Genomic DNA, 13659 nt, shown 5'->3' with positions numbered 1-13659 from the left:
ACATTCAGAGATGAACTTACACACTTGCTTTACTTCTCTCTGGGAAAACTTCCTCGGAGATGAAATGCCAGTTTGGTATCAAGGCTACAAATACACACAGCCGCTCTATCACGTGACCACACTGCTGCAACGTGCTGCGGTTATGAGCCGAGTTATGCCATGTCGCAAGTTTTGTGAGGTGCTTTTTTGATATTTAATGGATCGGATTACATTTTTTATTTCTCTCCGATATCCGATCCAGTAATTTACGTCAGTATTGGACCGATACGGATACGTAATATCGGATCGGTCCATCTCTACTCTAGAGTATTCAAAGCTGGAAAGAAATGGATAGGGGGCATTTTGAGAAGTTGCTGTCTGTATGTGCAAAAGATTGGCAAGAGACAATAAAGTAAATACTTCAGTTAAGGCAGAATGATGTCTGATGTTTTCCTCGCCACACCTCTCTGCGTAACATCCAGTAAATCATATTAGTGGAGGTGAGGCCAACAAACATCGACTGGCTGCAGGTGCTACTGTCAGGGTAGTCAAAGGAGCTTGCAAAGAAAAGCGTCTGGACTTCTTTAAGTTGCTTGAAGATGTTTCACCTTCATCCGAGAAGCTTCTTCAGTTCTAAGGTCAAATGGTGGAGAGTCCCAGATATAACCCTAGTGGGAGTGTCCCCCCACAGAGGGACAAAAGGACCCCCTGATGATCCTCTAATCGCCTGAGCCAAGGTGTGGAACTGGGCGTGGGTCCCAATCAGCAATCAGAGTTTCGGGTGAGTTTGTTTAATTTAGGATGTTTGCTTTTTTTTTTTGCTTACAGCCTGGAAAAAAAATTGTTTCTTTTAAACACTCAAGTCTGGTGATTGACCTCCTTTTGAATCCAACTTCAAGTGGTCACAAAAGGAACTACAGTTTTTCTTTTTCCTCCTTGGGCTGGAGACCTGTATCTCTGATGACTACAGGGCGCCCTCTATTGGTGTCTACCAGCCAGTGAACATGAAACGGGTATTTTAGGTTAACTGAAGGTAAACGTTTTCCCATGACTGCAGCAGAGTGCTGCGGGTTGATGATAAACCCCTCAGCTGTATGCAAACACAGGAAACACCGCTGCTGATAACAGACACAGATAGGCGTGGTGTGGTTTTGCATATGCTGTATATGCAGTGTGTGTGTGTGTGTGTGTGTGTGTGTGTGTGTGTGTGTGTGTGTGTGTGGTTGAGAACTTCCTGGTCCAGTTTGTTTCTGCAGAAGTCAGCTTCAGTCTGTTTTCTGGCAGATTAGCCGCTTCTTTCATTTTTCATTCTGCTGTTTTAGCCACACTCGTGAGTATTATTTTTACATTTTTAGTTTTCTTACTTTTATAAAACTAAATGCTCATCTGCATTAGTTAGAATTCCTCACTTTAAAAAAATGACTAAGATATGTTTTTGCAAATGTTACAAATGTACTCATTTGTAACATTTGAAAACCTACAATGTCAGCGACTGAACAAAGAGCTGTTATATCTATAGAGTTATATCTCTACTTACTGGCCATTCAAAGAATCCCTTATTTTAAAAGTTTTAATTCAAGTGAAATAAAACAAGGCACTAAATATAAGTTTTTTTTTAACTTCCTTGTATTTCTATATTTTTAAAAAAAAATATACATCAATTATTCTGCACGGATAAAAATGTTTTAAACAGCAAACATGCCATTATCTTAGTTTGGAATACTACATATAATAATATGCCTCATTGTTAATAAACTATTTCTGAGCTTCAATCTATTACTTTTGCTACATTGAGCTAATTTTGCTGCTAAAACTTGCTGATGAATTAGACAGGTGGAGTTTAGTATTGGTCAAATCAAGGAAAATGGTGGATTTTGGGGATCTTGTCTTTGTTCTCGCCATATTTGTCTAAGTTCCCATGGAGACAAGATTATTTGGGAATCTCAAAAATTTTTTATAGTAAAGTAGCATAGGAGTGGTCATATATGGCACACATCATACAGAGGTCATACCGAGGTCAGAGCGTGCCTAGAGAGAAGCTGCATGACTCAGACACTAGAACAGGATGGTGGCGTGGTTACGATTGTCACCACACAGCAAGAGGTTTCCTGGTTCATGTCACGGTGAGCTGTGTGCCATGCAGTGGGTGGACCCACGCGCAGGACTCAGAGATGGAATATTTAACTCAAGGCGGTAATATTTATTCACTGGCAGAAAACAAACTTTACATGAGCACTAAAACAAAATTCAAACTAGGAAGTATGATCTAAACTGGGAGTTCATGATTTGGCATGACATAACCTGACAAAACATGACGACTGAGGAAAACACAACTAACGCAGAGGACGCGACAACGACAGGGAAAAACACAGAGCTTAAATACATACTAGCGTAATCAGGGAATGGGAGACAGGAGGGAAATGCACACATGACGAGACACAGGGAAGCAGAACTGACTACCAAAGTAAAACAGGGAACAAAGACAAAGCACCAAGACGCAGATTAGACACTAAGACATGGGAACATAGGAACCTGAAGCACAAAGACGATACAAAACAGAAACCACAATCCAAGGACTAAAGATGTAACAGAAAACCATAACTCATAATAATTATAGTTAGAATTATCAGTTCATCAATAAATACAAAGCACTGGGTCCGTGATCCATTACTGTGACTATTTAAATTGCTGTGGTTTTTCTGTGTGAGGTTTGAATGTTCTCCATTCACCTATGTGTGTGTGTGTGTGTGACTTGTAGTTAAAAGCACTTTGACTGATCAGTTTTATTTTTTATTTCACCTTTATTCATACAGGTAGTCCCATTGAGACTCAATGTCTCATTTACAAGAGAGACCTGTTGCAGACAAACATATTAAAATTACAACAATAAAAAAGAAATAAGTAAATAATAAAACAAACAATAAAATGGCTAAATATGTCTAAAGTAGAAAACAAGAACAAGTCCCCAGAGACGATATCACCAAAACATTTGTACGTCTTTTGCAAGTCAAATCAATTGAGAGAGCTTCAAATCCAAAAAGTCGGGGCAGAAAAGGAGAATGCTTCTGTAATGATGTCCTGAGACCGCAGTCTATGACTAAAACTTTTGCATAACATGTACTCTGATACCAATAAAATGATAAAATGATACTGATGAACCATCCTGCATAAGACCAATGAGGACCAGTCTACCAGACAATAAAGTACAGTGTTGCGTTAAAGGTTTACAGCCAGTTATAAAAAATAGTGTCCCAGAATCCACCAGATGAAGAGAGTGAGCAGAGACAGTCATATAAATTATATCACTGTAATCCAGGATGGGTGAAAAAGTGGCAGCAAGCCTTTTCGTGGCTGTGAAAAAGAAACATGATCTGTTTTTGAAAAAGAACCTAAACTGCAGCCTCAGTTTCTTTAAAAGATCGTCAATGTGTGGCTTAAAGGAGAGACTGAATCACAATCAATCAATCAATCAATCAATCAATCAATCAATCAATCAATCAATCAATCAATCAATCAATCAATCAATCACAATACCTAGGTATTTGTATGAGGCCACAGTTTCAGTAGAAACGTCTTGAGCAGATACAAGAGAAGGAAGTACTGCCGGCACCCTCTTTCTGGTGAGAACAGCTTAACTTTTCTTTTCCTTTATTTAAAAGAGCACAACAATAAGTAATTGTATCATATGCATAAAAATGAACAGGCATCTAGATTTTGTCTCACACTGTTTACATAGTAAATAGTAGTATTTACTATGTAAATAATGTAGCCCAGGACAGAACCCTACGGGACTCCATTAGTGATATTTAAAAAACCTGGAAGAGAGACCACTGAGCTGCAACTGCTTTGTTTGAAAGTCCAATTTCCAGTGATCTCTGACATCATAAAAGTCTATAGTCAACTGTTTAAAAGCTTTGAATAGATCAATAAAAAGAGCTGCACAGTAGTTATCTGCGTCCGAGGCTTCATAGAGGTCATTGAGAACTTTTAGGGAAGCTGTGACAGAACTGTGTAGTTTCCTAACTCTAGATTGGAAAGGAGATAAAATACTATTTTCCTCCCGATAACAAAGGTTGATTATTAACCAACCTTAGCTAAGACAGAGTTTGGAAATTGGACTGTAATTATTATTAACCATTGAAGAATCACCACCTTTCAGTGTGGGGGGGGGGGGGGTACAAATGCACACTGTAAAGGACAAGTGTGACATTTAAAACGTAAATTATCCCTGCTCTCTGAAACCTTCATTTAGGATTAAACACACATTTAATATAAACTTATTATTGGGAATTCTTACCCAAGGTCAAAAAAACCTTTCATGTGACAAATGTTACTGCAACGAGAAACCGCATTAGAGGAACTGGACTCCCTGGAACTTCTCCATTTTCAATAAAAGCTACAATTTCTCAGGCCTTCACCTGGGAAATTGTAGCTTTAAAGTCATCAGAGACATATTTTAGAATATACATGTCGCAATATAACCAACCACAGTTTTTTCAGTGTTTAAGTTTTAGTTTCTCATTCTTCCCTTTGTTTTGATTTCTTCTTTTTTCTGCTGCACTTCTCCATTTTCGTCCTCTGTTTTGATTCAGCAGAAGTTTGAACAATTCATCACACACTGTGTTTTGGTCTCTTGCAGAATCAAGTCAGAATGAAGATAGCAGCCTTTAATGGCAAGAACCTGGGACATAAGAAAGTCCATGACAAGTCTGTCATCAAACAGCTCACCAAGGTGATAATAATTTTACCTTTACAACAGAAAGCTTGAAATCCAACACCAATGATGAAATGTGTAACACTTAAATGATGTGTTTCCTCCAGATCATATCTCGGTACAGTTTGATTGTCCTGCTGGAGGTGGTGGATAAGAGCGGCAAAGCCATGGAAACATTACTTCATGAACTCAACAAAACTGAGTGAGTTCCCTGCAGTGATAGTGTGTGAATTTACTTATTTTGATTTACAACATTTTTATGTAGAAAACTGCATGTTTACGTGGCTCTGTTTTCCTCGGCACTAACAGAGAACATCACTACGTAAAGACTGCCAGCAAACAACTGGGACGAGACACCTACAAGGAGCAGTATGTCTGTTTCTACAGGTGTGTGAGTCTAAGTTCACTCGAATACAACATCTCAGTGGTTATTAATCAGACTTTAATTTGTGTGATTCATGGCCAGACACACTGATGTCTGACTATACGTGTTTATCTCTCAGACCAGATGAAGTGACGCTGAAGGATTCACACCAGTATGAAGATAATCAGGCTGGAGATGAAGATGCCTTTGCCAGAGAGCCCTTCATCCTGCGGTTTGATTGTCCAACTACAGGTTTGTGCTTTTTACTGTGTTTGAGTAACGCTTTAAGTTACAAAACAAAACAAGTGGAAGTGCCAAACACTGCAGTTCTACTTTGTCAAACCTTTATTTAATCCTACTGCTTATTTGTACTCCAGTTTTGATGACAAATCCTTTTATTTGATCAGTTTCATAATTTATACTATCACTGTTGAGCCTTTAAATAGAGAGTTAGTGAGGCAAGATGAAGAAGCAGCATGCTGCTCTTGTCTTCAGTCATCTGTACTGAGTTTCAGTTACAAACTTCTCACAGTATTGAAATTATAGTTTTAGGAACTACAGAAAAGCTCTCAATAACTAGCTTACATGGAAATAATGTCAGAAATTGTCAGGTTGTGGCAGAAACACTCTGAGGATCTCCATATTCCCACTGACACATCTTCTGTAACCAAGCAGAGTGTGGGAATGAGGGGGACGACTTGTCCATCACTGGGGGGTGAGGTGACTGTGGCAGTTAAACATCTCCTTGGTGGCAGGGCCCCTGGAGTAGATGAGGTTGGCCTGGAATTGCTGAAGGATGTTCGAGGGCTTGCTGCCACTTGTCCTCACCTGGGCTAAGTTGAGCCACTGAACAAGACCTCTGAACCGTGTTTATGGAAAGACTAAACTGACACTGTGAATTTGTAATATTTGCTCTATTCAGGTGTACTTTGTATTGAGGCCTCTTTGCTTGTGAACTCTTTCAGTTGTACAAGATCTGGTCCTGATCCCTGTGCACACAAAGCCAGAAGACACTCTGAAGGAGCTGGACGAGCTGCACGATGTGGTTGAAGACATCAGGAAGAAATGGAAAAGTGATGTAAGTTTGAGACAAGAGCCCTCAGAGTTTAGTTCCTGTGTTTCTCTCCTCTCTGAGAAACCTTCTTTAGATTGTGGTTGCTTTGTGGTTTGATCAAAGTAATTTGTTGCGAGGTAGATGAGATTATTTTTTTGGACATACTCGAGTTCATTTTCCAATAGTCTTAGTACCTTCAGCGGTAGCAAAATATTGAAATGCATACATTAATAAACTATTTTATTAATGTATTAATTAAAAATTGTGTAGATGTGTGTGAACACACACTTCTCGAGCTCTTCTCGGAGCCCTTGGTATTTCTCCAGCTTCTCGTGCTCCTTCTTTCTGATGTTGCTGTCATTGGGAACCACATCGATCACTACGGCCGTCTTCTTCTGTTTGTCTACCACCACCATGTCCGGTTGGTTAGTCACCACCATTTTGTCCGTCTGTATCTGGAAGTCCCACAGGATCTTAGCTCGGTTATATATATATATATATATATATATATATATATATATATATATATATATATATATATATATATATAAACTTAAACTTCATGCGTGCATTTACTGTATTACATTTATAGATGTTTTGCATGTTAATTACATGTAAATTCTGTCTGGGTTTGATAAAGCATCACAGACCAAAAACCATCTTGAAGATAAGCTATGCAGGAGTTTATTCACAATATTAAAACATTGGAGTTTGAAAGTGAGCAAGACAAATTTAAAATATATATATATTTATTATATTATATGTTATTATTACCCTTTTCAATCACATAGTGAAACAGAATCAGATTATATTTTAACTATTTGATTTTGTCTTTCATGTAAACAGACTGATAACAGCGGAGTTGAAAAAACAGCTTTAAATACACAAATGCATAAAGTTCCTGATTCATCGCATCCTGTTTCTGTGCCTTTCAATTGGCCTCTTACTGTGAAGTAATTTGCAGTAAACCACAGAGAGTGGTATTCAGTTATTGTCCTGCCAGCTCCTCACAGAATTATGCAATAATAATAAATATATACCACATAAGGGCCACATAAATCTTAGTGCTGTTATTTAATCAATCTGTCATTGTATTAAGTGAGTTTTATTTCTTTTGTAGAACATTATGATTTTGGGGGACTTTAATGCAGACGGACGATATCTCTCCAAGAAGAAGAAGGAAAAGATCCGCATCTGCTCTCCATCCTACGATTGGCTCATTGATGACGATGTCGACACCACAGCTAGCAACAACAATGATAACACCTACGACAGGTGACACACATGATAATGACATAGGAGGAAACTAAAGACTCATCTTTATTTGGCCAAGTTTGTGCAAACAAACAAGGAACTTGACTCCGGTTCACTTTTCTCTCTTCATGCTGTGAAAGAAATGTGTGTGTTTATATATGTACACACAGAAACACACACATACATAAAAAGCAGTGGGTTATTTCAGTGTTCATCAGAGTGACAGCGTGGGGGGAAGAAACTGTCTCTGTGGTGGCAGCATGTTTAGTAAACAGCGTCTGTAACGCCTGCCTGAAGGCAGCAGTTTGAACATGTGAAAGCTCAAAAAGAGGAAGATACTTCTACAAATAATAATACTAATGAAAATTAGTGAGTATATTACTCTTCATACTATCTGCACTATCACACCACATTTCTCCACATAAGGACACAAGTCGAGGTAAAGTGGACGGAGTGACGACTTTCTTTTAAGAGAGAAATCTGCACCACTGAAGCAAAAACCAGGAGAAAGAAACAGACGAACTAATTCATATAGGAAAATATTCATGAATCACTGATTGATGTCTGTACAGTTTACTTTGTGGGGAAGCACCATTTGTGTATTTTTGTGAGCTGAGCGGCCACAAAGCCTCTGCAATATGGCCAACAGGCCTTTTTTTATTTTTAAACAGAGTGCCTCTCACAGCTAACTCTAATGTTAGGGACATTAGGGAATTTCAAACTGAGAGAAAAATAAAGGGATAAAATTATTGGAACTTCACAGTGTAAATAGGGCTGCCACAAACGATTATTTTGATAGTCGACTAGTCACCGACTAATCAGATCATCATCCATTGGACTTAAAACGTACAGCTTATTGCACCAGCAGCATCTGCTCTTATATAACTATCATTAGCTTACAGCTTTAAGTGTTTAAGGTATGTGCTAACTAAAAATTACGGAGCCCCGCAGGGGACATGGGAGAAAAAAAAATTAAGACGGACTTTTGCGAGATCTCGCAAAACTAACTCGGGATCTCGCAAAACTTTTGCGAGATCTCGCAAAACAAACTCGGGATCTCGCAAAACTTTTGCGAGATCTCGCAAAACAAACTCGGGATCTCGCAAAACTTTTGCGAGATCTCGCAAAAGTTTTAGCCGCATTCTTCCCATTAGCTTCGAGCTATCGGGAGGTCGAGACCTACTACAGCCGGGAGGAACACCGCGTTCCCGGCACATCGTGCCTCGACCTCCCGGTCGGCTTCGAGCCAGCGTCCGAAGAATGCGGCTAAAACGTTTGCGAGATCTTGCAAAAGTTTTGCGAGATCCCGAGTTTGTTTTGCGAGATCTCACAAAAGTTTTGCGAGATCCCGAGTTTGTTTTGCGAGATCCCGAGTTAGTTTTGCGAGATCTCGCAAAACTTTTGCGAGATCTCGCAAAAGTCCGTCTTAATTTTTTTTTCTCCCATGTCCCCTGCGGGGCTCCGTAAAAAATAAAGACAAGATGATAGTTTGTTAAATTTTAAAGAAATTTGCAGATTGTTTCGGTGAAGTTTAATAAACTCCTTCCTATCTAAAATATAACAGGACACCGGAGTAAATTCTCGAGCATCTCACACTTCTGATAATCAGCTGTCTGCTTGATGTTTATTCAGCTGTGTAAAAACTATAACTTTAATCTCAGCCAAACCGATTTACTCAGGAACAAATAAAATACTAAAAAAAAGCCAAACAATAACATTTTTAAGTTGTCTAAGTGACTTATATATCATGTTTAACCTGAGTAGCGAAAAACAGCAGTGGGTTTGAAAATGATTTGCCGGGAGTCCGGTGTTCTCACGGCTCTAGTGAGCCTAGCCCCCGGCTAGCTGTCGAGCTAGTGGGTAACAGACGTCTCCGAAAACGTCGGAGCGCTTTTGAAAATATGTGGTGTCTTGATAAACTGAGCAGATATTTGAGGTTTACACAGCTACATTCTGTGTAAACCAATATGTTAAATGTTTATTTTGTGACCCAGAAAGAATAATAAGAGTAATATTAAAACTAACTAGCTGCCGCCATTGTTGGAAACTGAGCAGGGCCACGTTATGAATTCTGGGACACAGCTTCTTCTTCTTCGGGGTTTAACGGCAGCTGGCATCCTTGTACATGCAGTGCTGCCATCTTCTGTTTCAGTCCGTTATTACACTCTTAAATCCTACTACTTATTCCTGCGTCTTTTGTGATCTTACAAAGCTTCAAACGACGCGTCGACTATTAAATCAGTCGTCGACGATTTTGATAGTCGACGTAATCGTGACTAGTCGACTAATCGTGGCAGCCCTAACTGTAAAGTGTATGTGTCTCCTCTTCCTCAAACAGAATTGTTGTGTATGGAGAGACCATGTCGAACGCCATCGTCCCCAACTCGGCCAAGTCTTTCAACTTCCAGCAAGAGTTTAAGCTGACTGATGAGGAGGTGAGACTCACTTATGTGTTTTTCTAAACCAAAAGATAGAAATGATTTGACAGTTGGAATCATTTTAAAGGACAGCATCAGTGTTGTTGTTCAACTATATTTACTCTCTAAGGCACTCCGCATCAGTGACCATTACCCCGTGGAGGTGGAGCTGAAGACCAGAGCAGGAAGACAGAAAAGGATGGCTGTGCCTGACGGGACAGAGATGACATCTGGGGAAGAACAGTCTCAGAAAAAAGGTGTCTGAGACAGTTTAATAAAAATGAATTTTATAAAGGAGCAAATACCTCATGAATCTCAGGGCTGATCTCAGTTCAGTTACATTCTAATTAATTATGTAGAGTTGCTGTTTGTTTCGGAATCAAAGTGATGTGACATATCTACTTTTAACTGAAATATACTAACAGTAACAGATTTATAGCAAACATGTTCTGCAGTGTTGTATCCTGGATGCTTATGAGAGCAGATTTTACATTTCTTTCTTCTAATATTAAACAACAGGGAAACAGAAGAAGACCGAACCAGCAGGGTCACCAAAGATGGCGCCCAAGCGAGCGGGAGCACAGAAGAAGAAAAAAGATGAGCCAGACAGACAACAGAAGAAGAAGAATGTAGGAACAAAAAAGAAGCGAGGTCAGGCATCCAACACGCCAACCAAGAGAAGACGTCAGGATGTTCAATGTTCATGATCTTACTATTAATTTTAAAAAGAGTTACTGTAGTTAGAGCAGATAGTATTAAAATGTCAAAGCTTCTGTTTGTTTGATTTATTAGACCACAGGTGGTTCTCTGTGATACCAAAACACCTTCTGTTAGTCTCTAGTATTTATAGTACTTGACAAATCAGGATGAATGTACTGTAGCAATGAAAAATTTGTTTACAAATATTAGTATTGCATGAATTCATTTTCCATGGCAAACTGATATCAATGTTTTTATAGACATGTTTTTGAAGTCATAATAAAATATTATTCATGCACAGAGACAATACTGTTCAAACATTTTCTTTATTCTGCATTGAGAGCAAACAATGACAGAGGCACAGCTTCCTGTAAACACTTACAGTGTGCTGACACAAAGCTTTTTGGATTTTTTTTCCTTGAGAATCATCCTGATCCAGTTCAGGTGTTTTGAGATATCCGTATAGACATTGGGGACATCTGGATAGTTACAATTTCCCAGCTTGGTTCTTGGAATGCTTTTGTTGAAAGAAACAATACCGACAGCAATTCCCTTGCAGACCAGAGGGCCACCAGAATCACCCTGTAAGGAGGAAGTATGTATTTTGTTCATGTGATACTTAATGCAGGCTGCTCATATATTTCTCAACAACAGAGCAGTTAGCAAGAATTTTCAAGGAAAGGACAGAAAAGATACCTGACAGAATCCTTTTGTTGTGTTGTATCCACCTGCGCAGATAATATTGGGAGGAAGATTGTATCCAGGAACCTTTTGAGCCCAAGCATTCTGGCAGTTTTGTGGGCTGATGACCGACACATCCACCACTCTCAGGTCGTCAACAACACTACCATAAGTTTTTATCTTACCCCATCCAGCCACTTGGCATTTATCATTTTCATTTAATGTCGTTTCATGGAAGGGAAGCTGAATGAATTGAATTCTTTTGCTTGGTCGGACAGGTGTAGACAGCTAGAGGCACAGAAATAAAGAGTAAAGATTATAAATGAGTGAAAACCATGTAACAACAATAGAGAACATTTATCTTTTATCTTTTTTTAAGTACTTCATACTTTAACTAGAAATACCTTGAGCAACTTGCAAAATAGAACACTCAAAAATGTAAAAATTCTTATGTGATTTAATAAAATAAAAAAGACTTTAAAAAGACCTTACTTTTAGGAGCATGATGTCATATCCATGGCCAACATTCTTATAATCTGGGTGTTTGTATTTTTTGGCAATCTTCATTTTCTTATCAGCCTTCTTGAGGTTGTGGTTACCAAGAACTACACGTTTAGGATCCCTGAATAAGATACAATTCTGAGATCATCAGAACGAGATTTTCTGCAGTTGCATGCACAACAAGATGAACAAAAACTAAATGATAAATTTATTTTTTATTAAATTCAATTTTATTTATTCACTACAACAGTTACTTCAGGGTTCTTAGCACAATTGGTGCAATAATTCAGATGGTATCAGAATTATTAAATTATTGTGATCATTGGATACAAACACACACATACAGTATGTGTATATATATAGAGATATATATATAGATAGATAGATAGCTATAGAGATAGATATATATAGATATAGATAGATAGATATAGAGATATAGAGATAGATATAGAGATAGATAGATATAGAGATATATAGATATAGATAGATAGATAGATAGATAGATTTCCTCAAAGAGGTGATTACTTACAGGTCACAGTGTGCAGCTGTCATTACAAAGTCCTCAGACACAAGAAATCCTCCACAAACATGGTTGCCTCTGTAATCCTGCACTGATGCCATATACAGCATTTCGTTGTCTGGGGCTATTTTCCCATCTATAATTTTACTTCCAAGGACTAATGGCGACTTACCATTTTGCCCGAGGAATGTCAGCACATGAATCACCATAAAGAGTTGCAGAGCAAACATCTTGGTGGTGAAAGCTCGATCTGTTACCTTGAGACCGACGGGTCAGTCCTTTTAAGCAGTTTGTACTGACTAACATCTGACTTCCAACCACTTCCTGTAAGAAGTGTGGTTTTGAAACTAGCAAATAAGTCACTTTTACTATCGATCACCATCTGTTATATGTGTGCACCCATTTCTCACTAATATGTCTTACTGACAAAGTCTCTCTTTCTTTTCCTATGGGTGGACAAGATGCTTTTGCTTGGAACTAGAAAACCAAAATCAAACTGCAGGGCTTAAATAGATACTTGAAGATTTTCACATTTGTTTTTTGTTTTCCTTTCTTTTTAATCAAGAGTCATGTTTAGAGAGCTGTGATCTTGGAGAAAGAGTAAACATGTGTCATGTTCCTGGGTCTGTTGACCCAGCGTTTTAAGTTTTAGTTTATTTGTATGTTGTTTATGTTTAAGTTCATTAGATTAGCGAAGTTCATTTGGTTATTAGACTCCTTGTGTTTGCTTCCCCTGTATTTAAGTTTCCCTCACCCTTTGTTTCATGCTGCATGTCTTATGTTATCAAGTTTGTATTATCATGTCTGTCTCATGTTTCCGGTTTATTTTGAAGGAGTCGTGTGTTCTTTGTTCATTGTATTTAGTTTCACTTCCCTTGTCCTGTCATTAGGCTCATGTCAGTCAGCTGTTCCTCCATGTGTTCCCACTTCCCCTAATCACCTCCTGTGTATTTAAGTCCTCTGTTTTCAGTGTGTCCTGGTCAGGTCATCTGTTGTCCACGCCATGCCACGGTTTTTCTTATTGTTTGTTTAGATTTCCCAGTTTAGGTTTGTGTTAATTTTGCTTCAGTTTGCCCTTTGTTTGTACCTTTTTTTACCAGCCATATTAAACGGCTCGCTTTTTGTAAACATTTCAAGTTTTGTTCCCTGTCCTTGGAGTCTGCGTTTTGGGTCCTTTTGTCAACCCCTACAGTCTGCCCTCGCCAGACTGTGACAACAAGTAAAGTGATATTAATATTTATTTTATTAATATGGCATTAACAACACCAGAGAAATAAGGAGAGTAGTACTTTGGCAAAACATGTCAACCATGTTGTAAAGATCATAAGTATTAGCAAGCTTTTAGCTTGTCTAATTTCTGTGCTTATTATCCTTCACATTATTGTAATTTTATGATTGAGTTACTATTATTACAGACATGTTTATTTTATTATTTGCAGGAAATATAAAATAACCATAAATTATGAAGAAAGAAAA

General features: G+C 38.3%; 2 protein-coding genes across 2 annotated transcripts; one reads left to right on the top strand and one right to left on the bottom strand.

The window, feature by feature from the left end:
* Positions 1 to 4416: 4416 nt before the first annotated feature.
* On the top strand, positions 4417 to 10788 carry LOC102780183 (deoxyribonuclease-1-like). The gene is made up of 9 exons (XM_035915124.2): positions 4417 to 4711; positions 4801 to 4895; positions 5003 to 5080; positions 5197 to 5309; positions 6023 to 6135; positions 7232 to 7386; positions 9704 to 9800; positions 9913 to 10039; positions 10302 to 10788. The coding sequence occupies exons 1-9, from the start codon at positions 4631 to 4633 to the stop codon at positions 10487 to 10489; spliced, it is 1047 nt and encodes a 348-aa protein (XP_035771017.2). The 5' UTR covers positions 4417 to 4630; the 3' UTR covers positions 10490 to 10788.
* A 6-nt stretch (positions 10789 to 10794) lies between these two features.
* Positions 10795 to 12422, bottom strand: LOC118455618 (granzyme B-like). The gene is made up of 4 exons (XM_035915123.2): positions 12193 to 12422; positions 11655 to 11784; positions 11178 to 11450; positions 10795 to 11063 (listed from the first exon to the last, which is right to left on the bottom strand). The coding sequence occupies exons 1-4, from the start codon at positions 12411 to 12413 to the stop codon at positions 10860 to 10862; spliced, it is 828 nt and encodes a 275-aa protein (XP_035771016.1). The 5' UTR covers positions 12414 to 12422; the 3' UTR covers positions 10795 to 10859.
* Between the last annotated feature and the right edge of the window lie 1237 nt (positions 12423 to 13659).

Source organism: Neolamprologus brichardi, chromosome 5, assembly GCF_056152115.1.
Source record: "Neolamprologus brichardi isolate AB-2024 chromosome 5, ASM5615211v1, whole genome shotgun sequence".
Classification (NCBI taxonomy): Eukaryota; Metazoa; Chordata; class Actinopteri; order Cichliformes; family Cichlidae; genus Neolamprologus; species Neolamprologus brichardi.
The sequence above is the reverse complement of the archived record's forward strand: the minus strand, read 5'-3'. Positions and strand labels throughout refer to the sequence as shown.

Excerpts from the sequence above, each read along its gene's own strand:
- LOC102780183 (XM_035915124.2), top strand. The coding sequence starts at position 4,631 with ATGAAGATAGCAGCCTTTAATGGCAAGAACCTGGGACATAAGAAAGTC. Across the intron at positions 4,896-5,002 it reads CATGAACTCAACAAAACTGA|AGAACATCACTACGTAAAGA; the intron begins GTGAGTTCCCTG and ends CGGCACTAACAG. Across the intron at positions 5,081-5,196 it reads CAGTATGTCTGTTTCTACAG|ACCAGATGAAGTGACGCTGA; the intron begins GTGTGTGAGTCT and ends TTTATCTCTCAG.
- LOC118455618 (XM_035915123.2), bottom strand. The coding sequence starts at position 12,413 with ATGTTTGCTCTGCAACTCTTTATGGTGATTCATGTGCTGACATTCCTC. Across the intron at positions 11,785-12,192 it reads ACAGCTGCACACTGTGACCT|GGATCCTAAACGTGTAGTTC; the intron begins GTAAGTAATCAC and ends TATCTTATTCAG. Across the intron at positions 11,064-11,177 it reads CAACAAAAGGATTCTGTCAG|GGTGATTCTGGTGGCCCTCT; the intron begins GTATCTTTTCTG and ends TCCTCCTTACAG.